This window comes from Anopheles darlingi, chromosome 2, assembly GCF_943734745.1.
Source record: "Anopheles darlingi chromosome 2, idAnoDarlMG_H_01, whole genome shotgun sequence".
Classification (NCBI taxonomy): Eukaryota; Metazoa; Arthropoda; class Insecta; order Diptera; family Culicidae; genus Anopheles; species Anopheles darlingi.
Window position 1 is genome coordinate 71,079,066 of NC_064874.1, and position 21,991 is coordinate 71,101,056.

At 50.9% G+C, this 21,991-nt stretch overlaps 1 protein-coding gene across 2 annotated transcripts in view; it reads right to left on the reverse strand.

Annotated features, from left to right (window-relative positions):
* The window catches only part of LOC125950788 (TNF receptor-associated factor 4), a 37,281-nt gene that overhangs the window by 11,107 nt on the left and 4,183 nt on the right, over positions 1–21,991 (reverse strand). The window contains exon 1 of one of the 2 annotated variants that reach the window (XM_049679083.1): positions 999–1,964. The exons of the other annotated variant lie outside the window; for it this stretch is intronic. Coding sequence (XP_049535040.1) covers positions 999–1,277 — 279 coding nt within the window. The 5' untranslated portion in view covers positions 1,278–1,964. Of the gene's footprint in view, positions 1–998; positions 1,965–21,991 lie in introns of those variants that run through there. 2 annotated transcript variants of the gene reach the window in all.

A 21,991-nucleotide genomic window follows, 5' to 3' on the forward strand; every position in this document is an offset into this window, starting at 1 on the left:
GTTATAAAAAGAAAAATGCTCTCTCTCCCCAACAATCCACGGGAGGCGCGCGCCCGTTCGTGGAAAACTCCAGCACCGGGGGCACAGACCAGTGGGATCTTCATGCGTAGCGATCACCATCATGGGGCGGTGTTGGAGGGGGGCAGTAGAAGTGTCAGGAGGAGCCCAGCCACACACACAACATCATAAACCACGGAAAGCGCTCTCGGGGAACGATGTTGCACTCTACCAGCGCCTGCCAGCGGAAAGGGGAAACACGTCTTCGGGAAAGTCCACCAAGGGACCTCCCCATCATGCTCCAAGCCACCGCTCCCCCACCTCTCTGGCTTCTGTTGTGCGGGGGGAAATTATTACAAGAATGTTGAAAATAAACAGTGATCGCCACTTCCCACTTTCCACCTGGGACACTCGCCACACGGACGCAGCACTCTCTCGGTTCTTCAACTTTTGTGCCGCTTGCTGCTGGTAAGCAGACAGAGCACACAAAAAACACACTCGGCAAGGGGAGAGAGAGCTAGCTAGCTAGCTTGTTGTGTGTAGAAAGAAGACTCAATGAAGTTGTGTAAACATTTACACGTACTTTGCTCCCCCACCCCACCTCCACGGGACTAGAGGGTGAGAGAGGTGGACAGGGTCGGCATTGGAATGCGAATGGACGGTGGGGAGGGCGCTGTCTCCTCCTTGGGGGATTCGTTGTTTTCTGATGCTTTTTTCGGAGCATCTACTTCTTCTTCTTCAGTAACGCAGCACAGACCACCACTGGCACTACTACTCTTCCCTCCCCCCTCATTAGCATGTGCGCCTCACGATCCTCCATCCATCTTCTCCTACGTTCTGTTCTTCAGAGAGGAAGTGCCGGCTACTTTCGAATCCCGGCCCGGCCCGGCGGCAGCACATAATTCCCATGGATCCGTATGCTCTCGAGGACGGAACACACAGACAGACAGACAGACACACGAACAGATACACGAACCGAACGGACACCCGATTTTACTTACGATTTGACTGATCTCGGTGATCGGTACGTTGGGTGGTGGTGTCGGTGAGGATGACGACGAGGAAGAGGGGGACGATGACGATGACATCGTGCTGGAGGACGAGGTCGTACAGGAGATCGATTTGTTGTTACGCGACGGTGTCGCCGATGCCACGACCGATGGTGGCGGTGGTGGCGTTATCGGCAACACGTTCACATTGCAATCCTTCGAGTTCCGGTTCGGTGAGATGCGAGCCGGAAAGCTCAGTGTCTTGGTCCACTGCGACAGACTGCGCACCATGGCTACTAAGACCGTCACCGTCGTCTGCGATGAAAAGTTTGCTACGAATACGAAGGCGCCGCCCGGAACGTGGCGCTTAATGGCGGCTTAACACGAACGGTGACACGAACGGTTTGAGTAATCGGAACTGATGACAACGGCAACGGCAATCATTTGGAGCATCCGTTTGCACACCACTACTACCAGAGCACACGCACGCACGAAACGACACGGGGACACTCGAGGTGGATTGCTACAACAATTAGATTTCCACCCAACGCGCGTCCGTCGCTTAACCTTTTGATGAGCGGAGCGGAACACTGCCGACCACTAACGACACAACCTTCACGCGCGCTTCGCTAGCCAGTACCTAATAGGCGGCACACAAACGCGTCTTTCCGTCGATCGTGATCGCGATTGAAGCAACCCGAGAAAAATCACCGTTTTGTCCACTCGTGATTAGTTCGTTTTGAATGATGACACTTTTGGGCTGGATTAACAGTCCTTCGGTTGATACACACTCTTCGTTCTCTCTGATGCAATCTGGTCACTTGGATTACGCTTAGTGTTTTTTTCTTCTGCACAAGTAGCCGGTCAACGGAGTCTGGTCGTTGCTGGTTCGAGGGCGAGTTGAGAGTGATCTCGACGAGCGAGCGAGCGACCGAACGAGCCTCCGGTTCGGGCACAGCGCCATCGTTGTGTGCGTGTGCGATGGAAGATCCAGCTCAACCATCTCTCGCTCGCACCCCCTGCGAGGGAAGCATTAATGGTGGTGCGCCAGCTGATGTTTATGCTGTTCTTGTTGTTTGCTTTCCTGCACCTTTTTCGTCGCGACACACAGCGTGTGCACGCACACCAACAGAGGCAGCAACAGCAACAGCAACAGCAACAACAGGATGGGGTGCAAAATAGATACCCCTATACAGCGAAGGGGGATGCGATGCGATGAGCCATCAGCCCGATGTGTTATTACATTTTTCGATTTTCGCACAACTTCTGGGGTTTCATAAGAATGTTGTTTTTTTTGTTCGTGTTTTTTCGAAAAATGTCACCCAAAAAACCACATCGTTCCCCCGGTTTTTGCTGGCGTTTGTTACTGTTCCAGTTTCTCGACCAACACATTGGATCATGACGGGCTTGGTTCCAGCTGTTTCTTCATTCGAAGCAGCGAAGCATGGAAACCCAGCACCCTACACACAGGACAGGACAAGATCATGTTGTTGTTCTCTGCTGCTGCTGCTGCGGATGATCCACACACTTGCCCATTCATTCGTAGCTCTAACTGTGTATGTGTGTGCGGTGTACGGTGCGGCGACCCGTTCAAACGTGTCGGTTCCTGTACCAAGGCTCGTGGCACAGATAAATGCTCGTTGGGTTCGTCGTCATCGCCATCGTCGTACCTTCGTTTGCTTGTCTCCTTCCACCGTCCCATCCGTTCGACCTTCCGCGTGCATCCATCGGTGAGCGAACGGACGAACCCTTGATCGCTCCTCTCGTCGGTTAGGTTGGTTCTTTATGAATTGGTTTCTGTTATGCTGCATGCGTGATCGTGTCGTTTCACGTTGATCATCACCCGGAGTACTTTGCTGTGCCCTTTTTCGCTTCGCACCGAGGATCTCCATTCTCTAAAACGGTTATTTCGATCCACGGTGTCTGTGTTTACACCCGCAAGGGTTGCTGGGCAACCGTGGCCCCCGACCATTGGTGGGTGTCCATTTCCGGCCACCATAAAAGAAGGCCCGGCCAGCGGGCTGAGGATCGATTTGGTGGGATTTTGTTTCAAATAAACAAAAACTCCGAAGAACCTCCGTTCTCTGAATGAACTGTACACCTCTCAGAACGTTTCGATCAGTGTTCTATCGTTGAAGAGCTTCTCAATGATCGTTGGTGCCACAAGAGGAGACGCCATACACCAGCAGTAGCAGCAGCAGCAGCGTACCGTTTTACCATCGGAGCGATCCACGGCAGGCCAGAGCCAGGCTGTTATGCGGAACCAGTCTGGCAGGAAATGGCACAAGTTTCTTTCTTTTTAATATTTTTTAAACGATTTTTCTTTTCTGAGCTTTCCGGTCGCGTTTGGCGGATTTGCGGAGCGGTTATTACGGCAAACGGGACGCTCCCAACCGTGGCGGAATGGGGGCAAAAGTGCAGAGTATTACCCCGGCTCCGGCTCCGGCTCCGATCCGGTGAGCGTGAAGCAATTAAGCGTCGTCTAGGGTTCTTCTTTCTTCTGTCTTTTATTCGACAGGTTTATGTGTTTTCAATAACCGACGAGGCGGTGGATCATTAGATTTGCATAAACTTTTATTATGCTGCGCTGGTTTGCTGCCGTTTAAGTAGGTGTATTTATACGATGCACAGGCGGATATCGGATTATCGTTCAATGCCTTACTCCAGACCAATTTCCCTGTTATTAGTGTTCAATTAAGTAATGTTGATTGCCGGATCGGAAGCATTGAAAACTGCAGTCAAAACATTGCACAACTTAATGTTAACTAACGTGAAGGCCATTTCCTGTTTACCAAATGATCGCGACCGGAACAATATGCTTTCTTTGGCCGGGTTTCAAAATCCTCAACAACCACAATTATCAAGAGTAGACAAAACAAGAAACGACACCAGACAAACTTTGATCGAATTTCATTTTGATTCGATAGATTCATAGAAACTAGTTTGCTGGTTAAATAACCGACTACTTCACTCAATTTAGCTCGAAATTAATGAACAATTTTAGACATCCGTTTACTGGCTGCCTAATCTTACAGATACGCAGTGCTCTACCATTAACTGGCCTGGACCGAAAAGGTGGTCCAAATGTACCTCGAAAAGAGCCTACCGGTACCCTCGTATTCGCTTCAAAACGCAACTGAAGACAATATCCATCACTCGTTTAGTCACGGGTTCAAATGTATTCCCTTCGTCCCTTTGTGCAACTCCCGGACGAAAAGAAAGTTCCAACCGCTCTGCGATGACTTCATGTTCATCAGGCCTGTTTCGACCGATGCTAACCATTCTTTGGACCTTTTCCCTTGCTTCCCTCGGCCCCAGACAATTTCAAAGCTATTTCCCAAACCGTCACAATATGTTTTCATCCTTCGTTTCCCTTTTTGCCCGTGGTCCTTGTGACCTTCGTGTTCATATGGTGCCGGAGCCGGATAGGAGCGAGCACTGGGAGAGAGAGAGTCCTCAATTATGGAAACATCTGCCTGCACGACTAGCAGGATGTGTGTCTGCTTTCGGGCTGACGTTGAGAATGTAGAAAACAGGATTACCGATCGCTGAAATGCTTGGAATTTCATGGGCACTGCACTCAGCAATTGCAGAGAGAGGCCGGCCCTCTGGCGAATGCGTTTTCTGTGTGTGTTTTTTTTTTCAACAAATTCCGAAAGGCGAAATCCGTTACGGAAACTATCGAAATTTGCTGGCACAAGAGATACAATCAATTATTGCAATTTAATGATCTCAACTCCACTTTAATGAGTCGGGAAACGGCCCGTCAAATAGGAGTTTCCTTGGGTGACATTCACCTCGACGCGCGATCGGTGCGATTACATCAAATCGAAACCACACCGGATCGATCGGGTTGGTCATCGAGGGTGCTCGTGGTACGGACTAGTGTCACAATCTCCCCCCCAAACGTTGCCGTTGATCCAATTTCTGCGCACGCACGCACGCGCACGCATAATATTCAATATCAAGTTTAATGAAATTCAATCTTCGATCAAATTCAGTTGCAATAAAAAAGCAGGCTGTACGAATTGAAACCTACGCCTCGCTTTTCGAAAGAATCCGAAGCCGTGGCTAGCTCCCCCCGTTAAAAGGTCAAGTGTTTGCGTCCCAAACAGACAATCTCTCTATCACTCCCTCTCTATTTCGTGCTACTCCTCCTCAGATTACGATGGGCTAAGCGCTAAGCGGCGGCCAGCCGCCAGCAGCGATGGGAGTGATGGTACATATATTTCAAACATCTTAGTCTCATCAGCCTACGCGCCACCCGCCCGCCGTTGGTCGTGATCTGGGAGTTTTGTAGCAACCGAAGCAGCTGCTGGTGCTCGTGGCCTAGCCGCTCTAGCACTCGCAGGGACACGTTACGCAACGTCAACAAACCCATCAACAGCAGCAGCAGCGGCAGCGGCAGCATCTGGAGGCTTCCACTGGTCGAAGCAAGCTGGATTTGCGTGTTGGTCGCCCCTCCCGAGAAAGCCTCGGGAGCCACCATTACTCGGGTGGCGCCACTAGCCCCACGGGTGTGCGCGACGCGGGCCAGATCAACTGTCAAATTATCTATGAGCAGCGCGTGTGTCTGTGTGGGTCGTGGGAAGCCTCCGAGAGTCCATTCTCCTGGCGAACTGATCCATCGTCCATCCATCCATCCTCCCCAACGCGAGGCTGGTCGTCGTCGGCTGTCGAACCAAACGGGTTCCGAACGAACTGGGCTGGCACACATCTGCACTTGGATTGCGTACGACGGGCATCACCTGGTGGTAACCGGCCACATTGTTGTGCCTTTTGGAATCATCATCGGCATTGCTTGATAAGTGTCTTCGAGGTTCGAGCTTCTCTGTTAGATCTTTTGAATGTTAATATATTTCACTTTGATTGTTCTTTAATATTTTCAAAAGCTATTACCTCTTGCTTTACTACAACTTATCCAGTTCCATTTTATCTTGTTTTGTTTGCTGGATTATTATAACAGCACACTTGTGTGTTATTGCTTTACCATAAATGCTATTCTCTTTTTCATAGATTAATCATTCATCTGTATATTAATTACGATTTGGTATGGTTTAAATATCAGCTTAGATGTTTTACATCTCGTCGTTTCCATTTCTCACTTTCCTTTTCTGATTACTCTTTGTGCTACGTATAGTTTTGTAAAATTATGTTGTCGCTTTATTTCGTTTGTTCTCTTATCTCTTAGTTCTATAATTTTACTCGTATTTTATTTATTTTAATCTAAACTGCAACATCAGCATCTACAATTGGCGTTTCTTTGGAACTTATCATCCCTTTCTCTCTCTTTTTTTCTCTCAAAAAACAGACGATGACTTACTCGCCTCGAACAGGCACGAACCGGCCCGAGTTGGACTGGATCACGCTCAGCCTTTAAGCCGCCCGCGAAGGCCCTACAGCCGGTTTCGCCCCTTTCGGATGCGACCTGCACCACAAAACCGCAAAATCGCTCCCCGAAGGAGCAGCAACAGCAGCAGCAGCAGATGACTGCAGCAACAGCAACGGGTGGATGGTTGGGAGGGAAGGCACACAACGAACACGTACGAACACGTTTCGATCTGTCTTTGCACCCACACTGACACACACTCGCCCGTTCAAATGGCACCCCGGGATCGCGAAAGACCTCGCGGCGCGATCGCGCGATTCCGTTGCGCTGTCACGATTGCCTCCTGTAGCCGAAGTCCGAACACGGGCCCGGGAGCCCGCCAGCATTCCCCCGACCGTTACGGACCGAGCCGGAGCCGGGCAAGGTCATAGAAGGCCGTACCAACACAACGATCATCAGCAAACGCTGGCTGGTGGCGATCTCCAGCCCCAGCGAAGCAGCATCCTCTCCACGCCCGCTAGGAGCTCACGATGGCGAATTGGATGGAAAGCGCGCGACCGACGCTAGCGATACAGCGAAACGGCTTTTCCTGCACTTCCTCCGCTCGCTCTGCATTTTCACACTCCCACCGGTATGACCCTATGGTTTGTGCCAGTTTCACACCCGCCCCCTCTCCAGGACGGCATTGGAGGACCAAGCCGGTCAGTGCATTCCTTCAGGCCCGGCGCGACACGATCCGGTCCGCAATCTGGTATGGTATCGTACCAGCACCACCGGCTCGGCTTCCCCCTCGCGATCGCACCAGCAGCGGGCGCAAGGTGTGTTTGTGGAAAGTGCCGTTTGCTGTTGTTGCTGTGCAACTCAGACATTCGCGGCAAGCACAGCGCAAAAAAAAACGACGCGGAAGAACCGGTGCTGAGGCGCGTGAGAAAACTCGACTTAACCCTCCCCCGGGACCAACGCGGTGCGCGGCTCGCGAATCTTTGCCGGATCAATCTACTGTTCTTCTTTGTCGTCGTCGTCGTCGTCGTCGCCTCTTTGCATCGTCGCTCGATGGTAATTCCAGTTTATCTTTAGCGTAGCACAGAAATGGCACTGGCCACCGGGGGCCAATGGGATGTCTTAGAAATCAAAGATGCACGTGGGAGTCAGTAGTTCGAGTAGCCGAGTGGCAGAAAACTCCCGGACAGTCCCGGGAGACATTGATTTATTCGGTTGGCCTTTCTGTCACCCCCGCCATCAGCTAATGCGAATGCATTATCGTTCGATCCGCATTCGTTACAGTTCCAGAGTGTTTCTGGGACGTCCAGAAGTCGTTCCAGCAATAGCAGCAGCAGCAGCGGCAAGTGTGACAACACAGATAGAACACTCCAAAAACCAGTTCCTCCAACGCCTCTTCTTGAACGCCGCTGCTAACCTCGTTTCGGAGTGCAAAGAGTCGAGACTGACGGCATTCTTCCTGGATCGACCGGAGGACCGACCGACTGTCGCCATCTCGTCGTGCATTCCTTCGGTTGATTAGAGGCGCTTCGCTTCGACCAAAAACCAAACACAGTGCCGGCTAATCGGCTATCAGTAACCGCCACCAGGGAAGCTTCCGGTGGCGAGCTTCCACTTACAATCTATCTATCGAAGCCCCTTACCATAAACCACTCGGTGCATTCGGTGTCCATTGGACATTGGGCGTCGAATTATTCACGCCAACCGAGCGTGAGGCGCTGGAAGTAACACTGGCGCTGGTTCGATGATGGTGATGGTGTCACCACGAGGCTCTTATCTGGTTGAACACAATTATTGGTCTCTGGGTGTTTCGTGCCCTGCGTATCGTGAAGGCACCAAGCAACAGTACGCCCGAACGCCGCTGGTGGCACCTTTCCTGGTAAGGCCCTAGACACAAGGCTAAGGATTCGTTCTGGGATAAGAATGATCACCTTCCGACACCGACAACAGCCTCTACACGGGTGTTGTTTTTTTAACGACCGCCTTTTTGGAACCCACAAGAGACTCCTGTGGCTGTTGCTGTTGCTGCTGCTGACTCATACCGGACCTGTGGCGGAGATATTGTCGTCCATAATGGCCGAGAGACCGAGGTTTGATGATGAGGATTCAGGTTTTTCAAAGCGGAGTTGACACGTTAGTTGAGGTAGGTCCCCAGCCGAATGTATTATCAAACCGGCACAAGAATCAGCGAACCCCGGGCCCAGGGCCGGTCGAAGGACCAGCCATAAGCACAACAGAGCAACCGGCGGGATCGACGACACGGTGGATTGAGTCTTTGACGTTCCGTTCCGTTCCGTTCCGAATGGGTAATGGGCTCCGGGGTCAGCAATAGCAGGCTTTATCTTGCTTGCCTCACCCTGTCCTTCGCTTCCAAACTCCCGAGAAAGGTATTATGACCAGCGGTGTGTATGAGTGTGTGTGCGAGAGCAGTACGGATTTGCCAACGGACTTTCGGAATCGGAGACAAAGACCACCCCTTGCTGAGGAGAGGCGAGAAGAGATAAAGGCGCATAAAAGCAAGATGCCACGGTCGGTGGACTATTGCTGCTTCTGATGCTGCTGCTGCTGCTGCTTCTTCAATGCCCCTGTGGCAGCCATTTGCGTAAACATGTAAAAGCTCCGCTGTTGTGTCTGTGTTGTGGCAAAATATTGTGTCCAACACGGAAGGGAACACCGTACCGAAACCGAAACAAATGGCAGCCAAATAGCTAGATGATGGTCACCACAGAACGCACCGTATTAGATGCAACCTACCGCCGTACCTGGGTGGAAGTCCGTTGGAATAGCAAATGAATTTGAAATATTATCTCTCAATCGGTGATGCTCAACGATTGCCCGTTTAACAATGGCCGGTGTCAAGTCCGTTAAAGACAAGTCCGTTCGCGGCAGCCGTTTTAAATAGGTGTATCTCACGAGCAGCAGCGTTTTCCCAGCAGCTTGGACTGCGACTGCTTGGACAATGCTCATCGGTCATCGGAACATCGGTAGAACAATGTTGCGGCTGGATCACCAGCACGCACGGAAAAATGTCATGAATGTTAACCAATTTGTATTGCTCAACGACCGCATGCAGGGATTTTAATATTAATTCGGACGATTTGTTAATTGTTCGTCTGCCCGGGACTCAAGCATCAGCAGACCAGAGATAGTGAGCTCAGTATTGTCAAGACAGCATCCGACCAGAACAATGAATGTATTTAAATATGTTTACGTAAGATAAGAGCCCGACAAACCGATTGACGTTCCCAACTTGGCCAGCGACTATGAGCAGACCGTACAGAACAGAGCTTGTTCCATTGTCGTTGATCGCCGAGGTAAGTCGAATCCCATGACCCCCATGGGGTACCCGGGGATATTCCATATTTGAAAACTCTATCCGGCGTTTCTCGAAAGTCATAAAAGAATTCAATTTTAAGCCGCGCCGTCGCCTCGCCACCGAGAGAGAGAGAGAGAGAGAGAGAGAGAGAGAGAGAGAGAGAGAGAGAGAGAGAGAGAGAGCTCCGTGCTGTGCATCACGATGCGCTGGTGCTTGTTTGAACGACGGCACAAGCAGGTGACTCACATTATCGCCGTCATAATGTTATAAATTACCGATAGGCCCCGGAGCGGAAAACTTGTTTGTCCAAAATGCTATGCAAATCGCAATCAAATGGCGATACTTGGGGGTTTGGTCAAAAATTCCTCCGAGGAAGATGCAATTCCAACACAGACGGACCTACAGACTGACACTCCGATCAGCACGCACTTCTCGAAGACTTCCAGCGTGTTTTTGGGGTGATTTATTAGCATTTTAATTGACTTGCTCTTGGTATGGATGGTTGAGGATGGATGGCGAAGACTGATCGCGAGATGCGTCAAGTACAACAATTTGCGGCCAAAGTGGAGACAGAACTATCAACTTCTGCACGAACACACACACCTAGAGGTGAGAAGGGAACGAAAATAATTACGTCAGCTCGAGTACGAGTATCGCTCAACGAAAGGATGATGTAAGACGAAATGGTGGCGTTCGCCACGCAGACGAACAAATATGTTGTTTGAAGAAAGTATGACTCAAGTTTGAGGTTTTTGAAGAAGACATACACTGCTCGGTGTGTGTGTGCTGTGTTTGTGTACGGTTAATTGGTTTAACCCGCCGCATGCGTCTCTGTAGATCGCATTGTATGAGATATGATGCTGCTGCCGGTGAATGCAAAACAACGTTTTTTTTTCTTCTGCAAACCAAATCCAATTAGGTAAACCGCGTTCGCGAAAGCTTCAGTAAAAGTTCTCACAATTGCCTTCACCCATTTTTGGGGATGAAGCGATTGAATAGCGAGTACGCAGACGCAGGAAGTGATAATTTGCACTAATAACCGGAAATCATGCAGCCTTCGCACCGCAGACGACGACGTCGCCGTCGCCGCAAAGAAATGAAACTTCATCCCCCGTTCGCCCATTCTCCTGTGGCAACAGCACCGCCAGCACATCGCGAGCTCCAGCAGCACAAATTGTCGGTTGTTTGGGGAGGTTTGGCTCGAGCGGACTGTGCCGTTTGTGCCGGGCAATGCACTGTGCGAGTTGCAGCGCGGTCGGCGTTCGGCGAGCCAAGAAAGTGCAGAAACCGCAGCCATCGGGAGCCGAAGAAATGCAGATGTTGCGAAATGTTGTGCGAAGCGGCAAAAATGGTCGACGCAGCAGGCCTCGGCTGGATGAGGCGCTCGCGGGCGACGTGCCGCTGCTGCTGTTGCTGCATGAATGAATGCACGAGCCCGGTGTTCAGGCGTGTGCTGGTGGTGGTGGTGGTGCTGGTGGGGGAAGAAGTGAAGGGCTTCGAACCCGTTCGACAGCTGTAGCGGCAGCGACAGCGGTTTTTTGATGACAGAATCAAAATTCGAAACCCTCTTTTGCCTGCCTGCCTGCCTGCCGCTTGGGATGCCAACGGTGCCTCGTCGCGATCGATTTTCTGCGAAGCGCCATCGCTAAACCTCCGCTCCATCGACTCCATTGGGTGTCCCGATGCGGCCTCGTCTTTGTGCTTGTTTGTGAGCGTGTGTTTCGGCGTCCGTGGATCAGCCGTCCTTTTTTCCCGGAGCAAAATTATGCCCCCTTCGGTGGTAGCAACAGCTGCTCCAGACATTCCATTCATGTGAGAGCTGGGCATGTGAGTGTTGTGCCGGGGAAGGGGAGGGCGGGAACGGAGGGAACGGCTAGCTGGCGGCTGCGTTCGTCGCTGAATATTAACCTTCAAAGGTCGTTCTGGCCAATTTGCTTCGAGGGAGGAAGACGGAAAAAGGAAGAAAATGAGCGATCACAAAACACACGATAGACGCAGCATGCTGGGGCAGTGTGGGCAGCGGGGGCCTGTAATATAGAATCATTTCTCGCCGAGAGACGATCACCAGCAATCACCATCTCGGCGCGCGCGCGCCGATCGCTTGATCGCTTGATCGTTCACACGATGAATTAATCAGGAATTCGATGTGGAATTTCCAACGCTTTCGGTTTTCGGGAGGGTGGAGGGGGGAGCGGTTGTGATCGATTGTTTGGAATGGATGGATGTTGGACCTGGCTGGACCTGGGGAAGGTAATGTTTGATTTCCGGAGACGATCACACACTCACACACACACTTTATTGCTTTGAGGTGGTTGGAATGTTTGAAATCAAACAGCAAGAGGGAAACAAATCCACTTGCTCTGAAGACGCTTCATTTGGTTCGACCATTTGGAAATGGAATTGGAATATCTGAACCATCCCTCTGAGTCCTCTCGAGTGTGGAGGACGCACAGCTGCTATTAAATGATTGGCAAATTGGATCGTGCTTGGGACGATTGCGAACGGCCAATGATTCCTTTTTTTCCATTTTGCTCGACCGCAAGCTCATCGTGGTAAGGTCATCGAAACCTTCGGCATAATGAAACGGTATCCAGGTGGTGACTATCTGGTTTGATGGGCAGAGCATCAGCTGCTGCTCCTTTTGCTGCTACTCCATCAGCATTAACTTCTATATATGGTCGCCGGGACGATCAGGTTCGTCATGTTCCGCTCGGTTAACATATTCCACATCCGTCGTCCCAGGGCGGCGATCACGCTGGTATCACGATTTCAATCATTCCTGCCGTTCACACTCTCACACACACACGCGCGATACAACGAGAACGATGACACGACATACACGACGCATCATATTTTATGCTGCTCGCTGACATCTCGCTTCTAAACTTCGAACGAACGGATTATCCATCAACTCCAAGTGCTTTACAATGGCCGCAAGAGATGGGCCCGGCAAAGGCGGGGCGGGGCCGCTTTCCCATCGGTCAACAATGTGGTTATGCATATTTATTCTATCTCTAGCCCCGTTTTTCACTGGAAATTCGGTCCTCGTAATGGCTGAAATTAGATCCATTTGAATTTCACGCACATCAAACCGCGCGCCCTCCACGGCACGCAGCTGCACACAGGGAATCGACGCCCATACGTACGGAACGGTGGTGGAGGCCACTATTAATCACCCTCGAGTTGATTAGACCGTATAGAACATTGTTGTTGTTCTGTTCTCGGCTCTCTCTCTATCTCTCTTTTTCTCGCGGTGTACACCCGCCGTACGAGTTGTTTTTTTGCGGCTGTTAGCGAGCACCAGTGGAGCACGAGAGGAGGTCCACACCGACCAGCATTTGACGGCGTTGTAGCGATGTCGATCTTGCAGAATGAACCGGACCTGCTACCGGATCTGGCCGGCAGTCGCCCTGGAGCGGTTTGAAAAATGTCGTTCTTATCGCTTTTATCCTTTAAAAGCATGCCGTACTTAACGGTTTTTTCGGTTCACCATGTGTGTGTGTCGCACGGTGGCTAATTATTTGCTTTTATTTTTATGCTCTTACGAAGGGGATAACGGACATATCACTTTGGACATTGGATACCAGCACAAGCTGCAACGTACAGCAAGCATAAAAGGCTAACGGGGATAGCGAGCAATGATGGTTCTCAGTAAGCATGCGTTGTCCCGGTGACGAAATCGTGGCCTTCGCTGTACTCTCGTCAGCTGCAATTTTGTTTAACTTTGTCCGGATCCAATACTCACCGAGAAAGGCAATTTCATTTCGGGGTTCGTCGCTTGTGTTTGTTCCAAAAAAAAAAGAACGAAAGACTCATACACGCCTCTTTGGGGTTTTTTGCATTTTTTTTCACTCGCAAAAAAACGCTTTTCGCACGCATCGTATATTAAGCGTAACAAACGAACCGAAAATTATAACCAGGTTAGAGTATGCGGCTGGCCAATTGGTACGGGACGGAGCGTGATTCCGTGCGTTATTAGTTCGCGGTTCGCGATCGCCCCAACCACCGCACCACCGACCAGAAATCTGAATATTTTCTCACGTATCTCACGGGGGCCTCTTTCGGGAACAATCGCCAGGCCGCGCCGAAGAACCATGAGAACCCGGGCATGATGAAGCAACAAAAAAAGGTGGCCAGCCGGCTGGCCGGTCATCAACTAATTCGATTTCGGTGCGGAACTTCGGTACGACACACACACACACACACGCGCACAAGTTGGCGGTCGCAGATTGGGGGGGACGGTTCGTTACCGATACCCCCAGCAAACACTAAATGATGATAATAATCAATAATTAACGATTTGGTATGCAACTTTTCCAGCACGGAAACGTGCGTTCTCACCCAACGCGAAGGCATTAGGTGCGCGGGATCCCTTGGTGCGTCCTTAAGCGTCCCGAGAATGACGAACGATTTGTTTGATTATTGGTATTTCTTTCTTTCGATTTATGTTCACTCCTCACTTGCCTGTTTTATGCCTCAATCTCTCTCTCTTTCTCTCTTCTTTTTCTCTTTCCCTCTCTCTCTTTCCATCTTTGCTGCGAGCGGACAGTCAGAATAATCTGGCTTTAGCTTCCGAATTCAAACGCTTACAAAGTGGTCACTCCGAAGCGCTACAACGCAAAGAACAACATGGAAGGGACCCAGATTGACACGAAAGACAGCGTCGGTCGGTCGGTCGGTCGTGAGACAGCAATTTCCTGCTCCGGATCCACACGAATCTCTTCGCGGGCGCTCGCGCGCGCACCAGACCGCACCGGCCACTGAGCCTGAGACTCTTTCCCATCGCGGCGCACCTTACTGCGCACAAAGAACGTCCGCATTCTTACCCGCGATAATTGACCACCAGCCGCAGCATTGGGCCCCCCCAAACGAAACAGAACAACAAGTGAACCAGTCTCATTAAACCAGTCCCCGAAGGGTCTTGTCCACCTTTTTTTGCGTAATGACCATTGCCGGGAGTTGCCTCATCTTTTGGCTTCGGCTCTGTTGGCCGAAATTGGCCGATCCAAGCAACCGGCTACGCACACTAACTAACGGCCAGCACAGATGGAACGGAAGCAGCCCATTTCTCGTGTTCGCGTTCAGAGTGAAAGTGGGCTGCTGATGATGGTGCTGCTGGTGCTGGGTTGCCGAGAACCGGCTCGGACGACACATTGCGCCAGGCCCGAAAGACCTTGCAATGTCGACCAGTTTCCAACCAACCAACCAACCAATGAAGCAACGAACCCGCTTGGACGAACACGGTTTCCCCGTTTTTGGTTTCGCATTCGCATGCTGGGACGAGGACGATGCCATTCGTCTTCCCGGGGGGCTCAGCTGCGGGGAGAGAGAAGAACCCGGTTTCGATGCAATTGCCCGGGTGCGTTGCGAAACAGGAAAGACAACTTGCCGCAGATATCTACCCCCAAACGCCGAGCTGGGGGCTTTGGCTTTCTTTCCTGTGTTTGCGGTCCCCGTACGGTGGAGTGTGGTTTGCGGTTTCGGTGTTGCCGTCCCGTGGTATCGGTGTGCGTGTGTGCGGCAGTTGCAGCTGCTGTTTCTTCTCCGCTGCCGGCCGCGGGGGTTAGTAAGAAGCATCGTCCAACGCAACTTTGGCAAGTGAATGTCAGAATGTCTCCAACCGTTTTCGAGAATGTTAATCCCTCGTGACGCCACGACTCGTCCGTACGTACGTACGTTTGTGTGTGTGTGTGTGTGTCTGGTGTGCTCTAGAAGCTCCAGGCGACACGATTTCTTAACTAATTGACTGCCGCCATTCGCGTGGTAATAATAAGACTTCTCGGAAAGCCGTTAACCGCTTGGCGAAAGGAGGCGACCGCGGTGCCAGTGCCCAGTGGCGCTACTAAGGGAGAAGATGTCACGTTCACACACACACACACACACACACACACACGGACGGCGTGTGTGAACCCGCTGGAAGGTGTCGCACATGTTGGAGCACGCCGTTTAGGGCCTTTCTCGCGGGGCTCTTGTTGTTTTTTTTTGTGGACAACGTTTTTGCTGCCACCAAACCAAAAAAAAGACACCTTTCGCTGGCCTGATCGTGCTGCTAGCCGTTGGAGCAAGGACGTTGTGACCTACAAGGCGTTGTGTGCAGTTATGCACAGGCAGGTGCATTTGCAAATTACATTGACTCTTTGTTTTTATTTAATACCAAACGGACCAAATGGACCACATTGAAGGGAACTTAATGAACTTCGTTGCTTGTTGAAAGAATTGAAATTCTTTCCAAACACTTAATCATAGTCAGAGAGCACATTACATTTTATCCCTTGATGTATTGCTTTCGAGTAATTACGATCGAGCTTTTTTCAAATGAAAAGTAATGAGCCAAACCACTTGCAGATGATTCATTCTCGTTTTGGGGCTGCTCTATAAGCCTTCTTCGGACCATTCAATGCTCCTTGGCTAACGGCCATCCCCTGATCCTATCAAGCATGACCACGCGCACGTTTCAAAGGTGACATAGCCATTCGAGTTCAATGAACGCGCTGCTGGCAGCAATCACTCATCCTGATCCTCCTGGAAACTCATCGCGCAAAGCTATTAAAGATCCCTCAGAGCGTTGCGTAACGCTTTTTTATAACCGGGAACGACCATCACGAGCAGCAGAACCATACCGATGCATATCTTGAAAGGATTAATTCGGGGTCACTCCCGGGTCAGGGCCTTTGTGGCGCAATATGAGGCGCAATAAACTCCAGCAAATCAACACGTGACGATACCGGGTAATAGGATTACCGGAATAGAAAAGGATTAGAGAAGGGGAGGAAAAAAAAATACCGGGAATGCTCAGGTTCACTTAACGGTCGATCCATCCATCCAGCCAGACCTGTTGTGCTGTGGCATTTGTAACAATTGCTGTACGTCGCCAGTTATCTGGCGTCCTGGAATGGCGTAATGGCATTAACCAGTTCCTCTTCACGAGCTTCACGAGCAGACGCAGTGCAAGATGGAGTCATAACGAATTGTCCAAGTTGCGTTCGAGTTGCGGTGCGGTCCTTCTGCGTCTTGGGTTTTCTATTTTACCAAACGCATACGCCACTCTGGCTCATCGTTTGTCTGGTATGCCCGGTCGAAAAAGGGCTTTCAAATGTTCGTTCCAATTGAAACTCCCTTAAGGTTCGTACTGCGTTCTATGCCTTGGTCTACGCACACACACACACAGACACGGTCGAAGCAGATGTTGTCATTCGAACAACAAAGTGGCTCCGGGACCGGGACCTCAACGTTACACTTTGATTTAGGACCGTTTTCGCTATTCACCCTCAGCAGCCTCGGGTTCCTTCTTCTGGCTTCCAGCGACCGGCCTCAAATGCTTTAGCCTCCGTTCCCCCGGCGATCCCTGCCCCGGGGATCGACAGCTAACAGCTTCTCTAGGCGGAGTGGCTTCGGCTTCGTCGTGGTGCAATCTGATCGGTCGATCGGAGCTCTGGCACGCTGAAGATGTGCTTCCTGTGCTTCGAAACATAAGCGCAGCACAGGCAGGACACCCTTACCATACACACAGGAAACCGCACACTCGCACACGCACACGCACAATGGTGTGGATAACATCTGTCCCCGGTGGCCCCCGGGTGGAACATGATCGCATTTTGAGTTTTCCTTTCTTGTTCTTTCGTTGGGTGCCCCCGAATGGTTTGGACACTTTCCGAACCGTTTTTCGAAAGGATGGAATGGTGAACGAAGGAAAGACATTCCTGCAGAAGCATCAGCAGCAGCAACAGCAACAGCAACAGCATCTTCCCTGTTTTCGCTGCACATCCTGTCGACGGCAGAAACGTGCCGCACAGATTTTGGGATTTTCTTCGTTCCTTTCTGTTCGGTCCGATGGTGCTGGTGATGGTGGTGGCGAGATCGTTCCAGGAGAATTGTGAGGAGCGCGCAACGCGGCAAAGGCGTAATTCGATCGGAAGGATCCGACACCGTGCTGAGGGTCTTCGGTCTTCGGGGATGAGGTTTACCTTACTTCCGCTTTTTTTCCGACGACTTCCACTGGCGGCCACGGGCATGATGGGTGCACACCATCATGGACATCATGGATACGGACAGGAAGTGCATAACTAAAAAAACTGAAACCTCTGAGTGCCGCTATGGGTGGCACAGATTGGCACAGATTGGCCAACAGCCCGCAGCATATCCGCAGGAAGGAACCACATTCCGGCTCATTAGGTCCCTGGCTTTGCTTAAACCTAATTATGTTCCTCATCAGCGAGGCTAAAATAACGATGGAAATCCTCATTTTCAAAACAAATATTATTGCTACCGCTGAGCGCCATACAATACGGTTTTCAATCCTCCTCTTAACACTTTCGACCCTTTTCGGCTTTCACTGCCAGAGGTCACTGCAGCACCAGCGGCCCGCGTTTTTCAAGAGTGCTTACCAACCGCCCACTGATTATCGCAAACGGTACCGTACCGTACCGTACTTTTCCCTCCTAATCACCGTACCCGTCCGCCGACATATGCTGGCCAGGCATCCCATTTTGGCGTTGCCCCGAAAGTGTGAAACAGCATAATTTACAGTTGGCCCCGCGTGACATGTTGCCGCCCTCTCCGCACATCCTCCCACCCGAAGAAAAAACCGATCGATTGAATGTGCCAGTCAGGGTCGGGGTAACGTCAGTTGTTGCTATTGTTGTTGTGGTTCTTCAGTTCGAGGTTTTGGGAGGATTTTCCGCGCCATATGTTTTCGGAAATTTCCCTTCAACCAGCGCTGCGTATCGTCCGCCTCCAATGCCGGCCGGCCGCAGGGCCGCCACGAGATGGTCGAAGAGGATAACAATTAAGGGATTTCCTTGGGTTTTGAGTTTGGCGAGTAATAGGGGTCGCTCGAGAGCGAGAGCGACCCCGAAACTGCCAGCGAAACTGCCGGAAGAGCCGATAGTCCGTTGGTCGATACTTGAATGGCAGGCAGAGTCCGACTTCAAGCCGCGGCTCCTATCAAGCGTCCTCCGTCCGGTGTCCGAAGCGGTTTTTCGAGGAAATTCCCAATCAACCACACTCTCGCACACTCACACACACGCGGGAGCATATGTCTCGTAATCTCGTGGAAAATACAGTCATAAAAACGACAGCGAATGATAGGAACACCACGCCAGGAGCGCCACCAGCATATGCTTCGCGTCTGCTGCTCAAGAACGTTCGTCGTCGGTCATTCAGCATCGAGACCATCGGTGGCAATAAAATCGTGGAATTACCGTGGATTGCCTGCTACGATCGTCGCCTGCTGTGTCACTCGCTCGGTCTCAGGCTCGCGGCTCAGGGCGTTCGCTCCGCTTCGCACATGGTCCATGGATAGGTCCATGGATGTCCAACATGGTGGGAAGGCCAACTAACAAGGCGATATCTAAAAATTATCCCAAAAGATGATGGTCTCTTCTGTTTCAGCGCATCTGCAGCGTGCAGTGGGGTGGATTGGACAGGGAATGTAATTCTCGCCACATCATTTGGTAAAATTAGAACATTTTTAATGACCTGACCGATCATCCGAATGGTCGGAACTGCATCGTCTCGTCGTAAAACTCACTCGCGGTGTTAGATACGAATGAGCAATTAACGTTGATAGCCTTTAGCGGTGGTGATCGCTGCATAATAATATCCTCGATTCAGTAGTTGGTTAGATCGGGCGATCATTTTACGATTGCTGGCGACCATTTCTGCTGTCAAAATTGAGGTTATGTTGCAAGATACTTCCAAAAAGGGGGAATATGGCGACCGTTGCACGCACTCTCGCACCGAATCGTTTCGTTAACGAACTTCGACTTCGAACGCCTGTTGTTCTCGTCATTTCATTAAAAATCAAATGCACGCTTGCATGTTGAATATGGGTTTCAAAAATGTTTTTAATAAACTCTCGCCCTTTCGTGCTGTGGTCCAGCGTGCCGTCGAGGGATATGGAGATTAGTCAAACCGTGCAGCTGTTCCAGCGTCATCGAGCGTAACTACCAGCGTCATGCCCACACAACAGCACAACCCTCGACTACACTACCTCGAGTCCTGCACTTTCGGCATTCCGGGGTTCCGCGACAAGCGTGCTGAAATCCTGGGGACCCCTCACCAAACCATAGACCACGAAGTTACGCCTCAAGTGTTTCCGGAAGTTACCGGAAGTGTGTCACCTCTCCACCCTCGCGACCTCCCGTTAATTTACATTGGAAAAAGGGCAAAATGAACCCCTTTCCGGAGGGGAGTTTGTAGGGACTCTATGGCGACCCCTGCCCGGTTTGCGCTATACGTGCTCGTGCTCGTACGGCACACAATGAGAGGAAGGGGAACCTCAGGACACCATATGGTATCCTCGCTAGTTCCCCGTTATTTGTCGCTGGCATTGGCAAACGTTGGCTGCGGCTCCTGCTAATGAACGACCGGAGGTCGGATGAAACAACGAAGGGAACAACTGCAGGAAAAAAGGCTTCGCATCCAGGATCCAGGATGTGTGACGGGGAACACTGTAATCAACAGGGTGTTGCCGCTGTTCACGTCATTCGAACGAAGCGACGAAGCGACGTTCCAGCGAGTGTGTCAACATCCATTCCGGCGGATCGTTGCCATTCTGCGCTGCAACAATCGTTTGCATTTTGGTCGCTCGCAACTGTTATCGAGCGACGTTCCCGTTCCCGACGTTCCTCGTAAAGGCATTCCGATCTAATTGGACGATTACTGCCACTATTGAGGGGTGACGAGTCGATATTTTTATGGTTTACTCGGAACTTCGGACCCCGGGGAAGGACCCCAAGCAGTGCTACAGTGTTGCGTGCAGGGACGCCGCTCTTACGCAGATTAGGGGTTGTGGCAGCAAAACCGTCGACGCCCGACAAGGACGCAAAATTGAAAAACCGTCCAGCATCTGGATAGCGACGATTCGGTTCGAAACTGGCGTCGATCGATCGATACCATCTGCTGAATGCATCGCATCGCATTCGTGGCCCCTTGTTTTGTCCGCCTTCTTCAAATGCCCTGTTGGGTCCGTTGATGCGTACTACGGAATGATGGTCTCCACCCGTGGGGGAAAAAGGATCCAAGCGGAACTAGAACAAGGGTTTTGAGCGATATGAACTCACCAGACCGGACAGCGATTGAACGGACGGACGAACGGCTAATACTGCGCGTGGTGAAGCGAGTGAGTGGCGTGCCAGCAATGAGGATCAGGGATCTTAACCGCAGCAGCAGCAGCAGCAGCACCAGGTCTACGGCGTAAACATAATTGCAACATAATGGCAACCTTTTACCGAAGTGCATTATGGCGTAGCGCAGGTGAAGTGGCGTCGTGGAAGAGGAAAATGAAATCATACTACGGACCATAAGTAGCCGCAGTTCTTGTGGTTTATGCCATGGCGTTGTGTGCGGTCGGTGTCCAAGCGGAACCGGAACCGCGATCGTTGCCCCGTTGGCCCCTTGCGTTGGTGCTATGCTGGATGACTGCACATTGTCGGTGCACTCTATGTGCAACTGCTTTGCAGTGCAGTTTATGAACTATTCTTCTAGTGACTAAAATATAAACTTCATATCTACTGCGTTGTATGATCTTTATATATCGCCTGTCTGCTCTGTTATATTCTCTGTTATAAAAATATTCGACAAATCCATAAAACAATCTACACCTCATCAGAACACGCTCTCTATATGATGGTATTCAAAATACGTCCACAAGCCCCGATATCGAAGAAGTGCCCTCTTGTGACCATCTGGCCAGCAGAGCGAACCTAACGATGCTGGCCCGGGACGGAAGGAAATTAAAAGCAATTTCCGTGCTCTTGAGGCCGAACGCTTATGGGTTAATATGTGCACAGAGCGTATGCAGCGGCAGCAGCAGCAGATGAGTTGAAATCCAACGAGAAAACCTGAAGTTTTTTTTTCCCTACTTCCAAACCGACGAAAGACGATGTTTGATGTACCGCACTCGGGAGTTGCTGCAGCAATGAGGCAACATACTCGAGCTCGATCCTGTGTATATTGCTTAAAGGAGTGCTCGAAGAACCAGATCCCACCGAGATCCTGACAACGTCCCGTGGTTGATGGCCTCGAGCTGAGTATAAAGGTTTGGTATTTATTTTCCTCCAAAAACCGATTGGAGCTGTCACAATTCCAATAAATTCTTCTCCTGATCCTGATTGCCAACAGCTTTATTGTTATTATAAAGGCGGAATAGCGTTTATGAACGAGGAAACGAAGAAAACAGCCGTTTTGGAAATGGAAAACTATAAGTAAACTTTAAATCAAAATAAACATTTCCACCGCCGGTGATGGTGAAACGGCACGCAGGACACGCGCATCTGCCTGTTGGGCCCGAAGGGTAATTGGATATTTTTGTTTATCCAACGGAACCCATCCGGGTGATCCGAACGGGCCGGCCGCCTT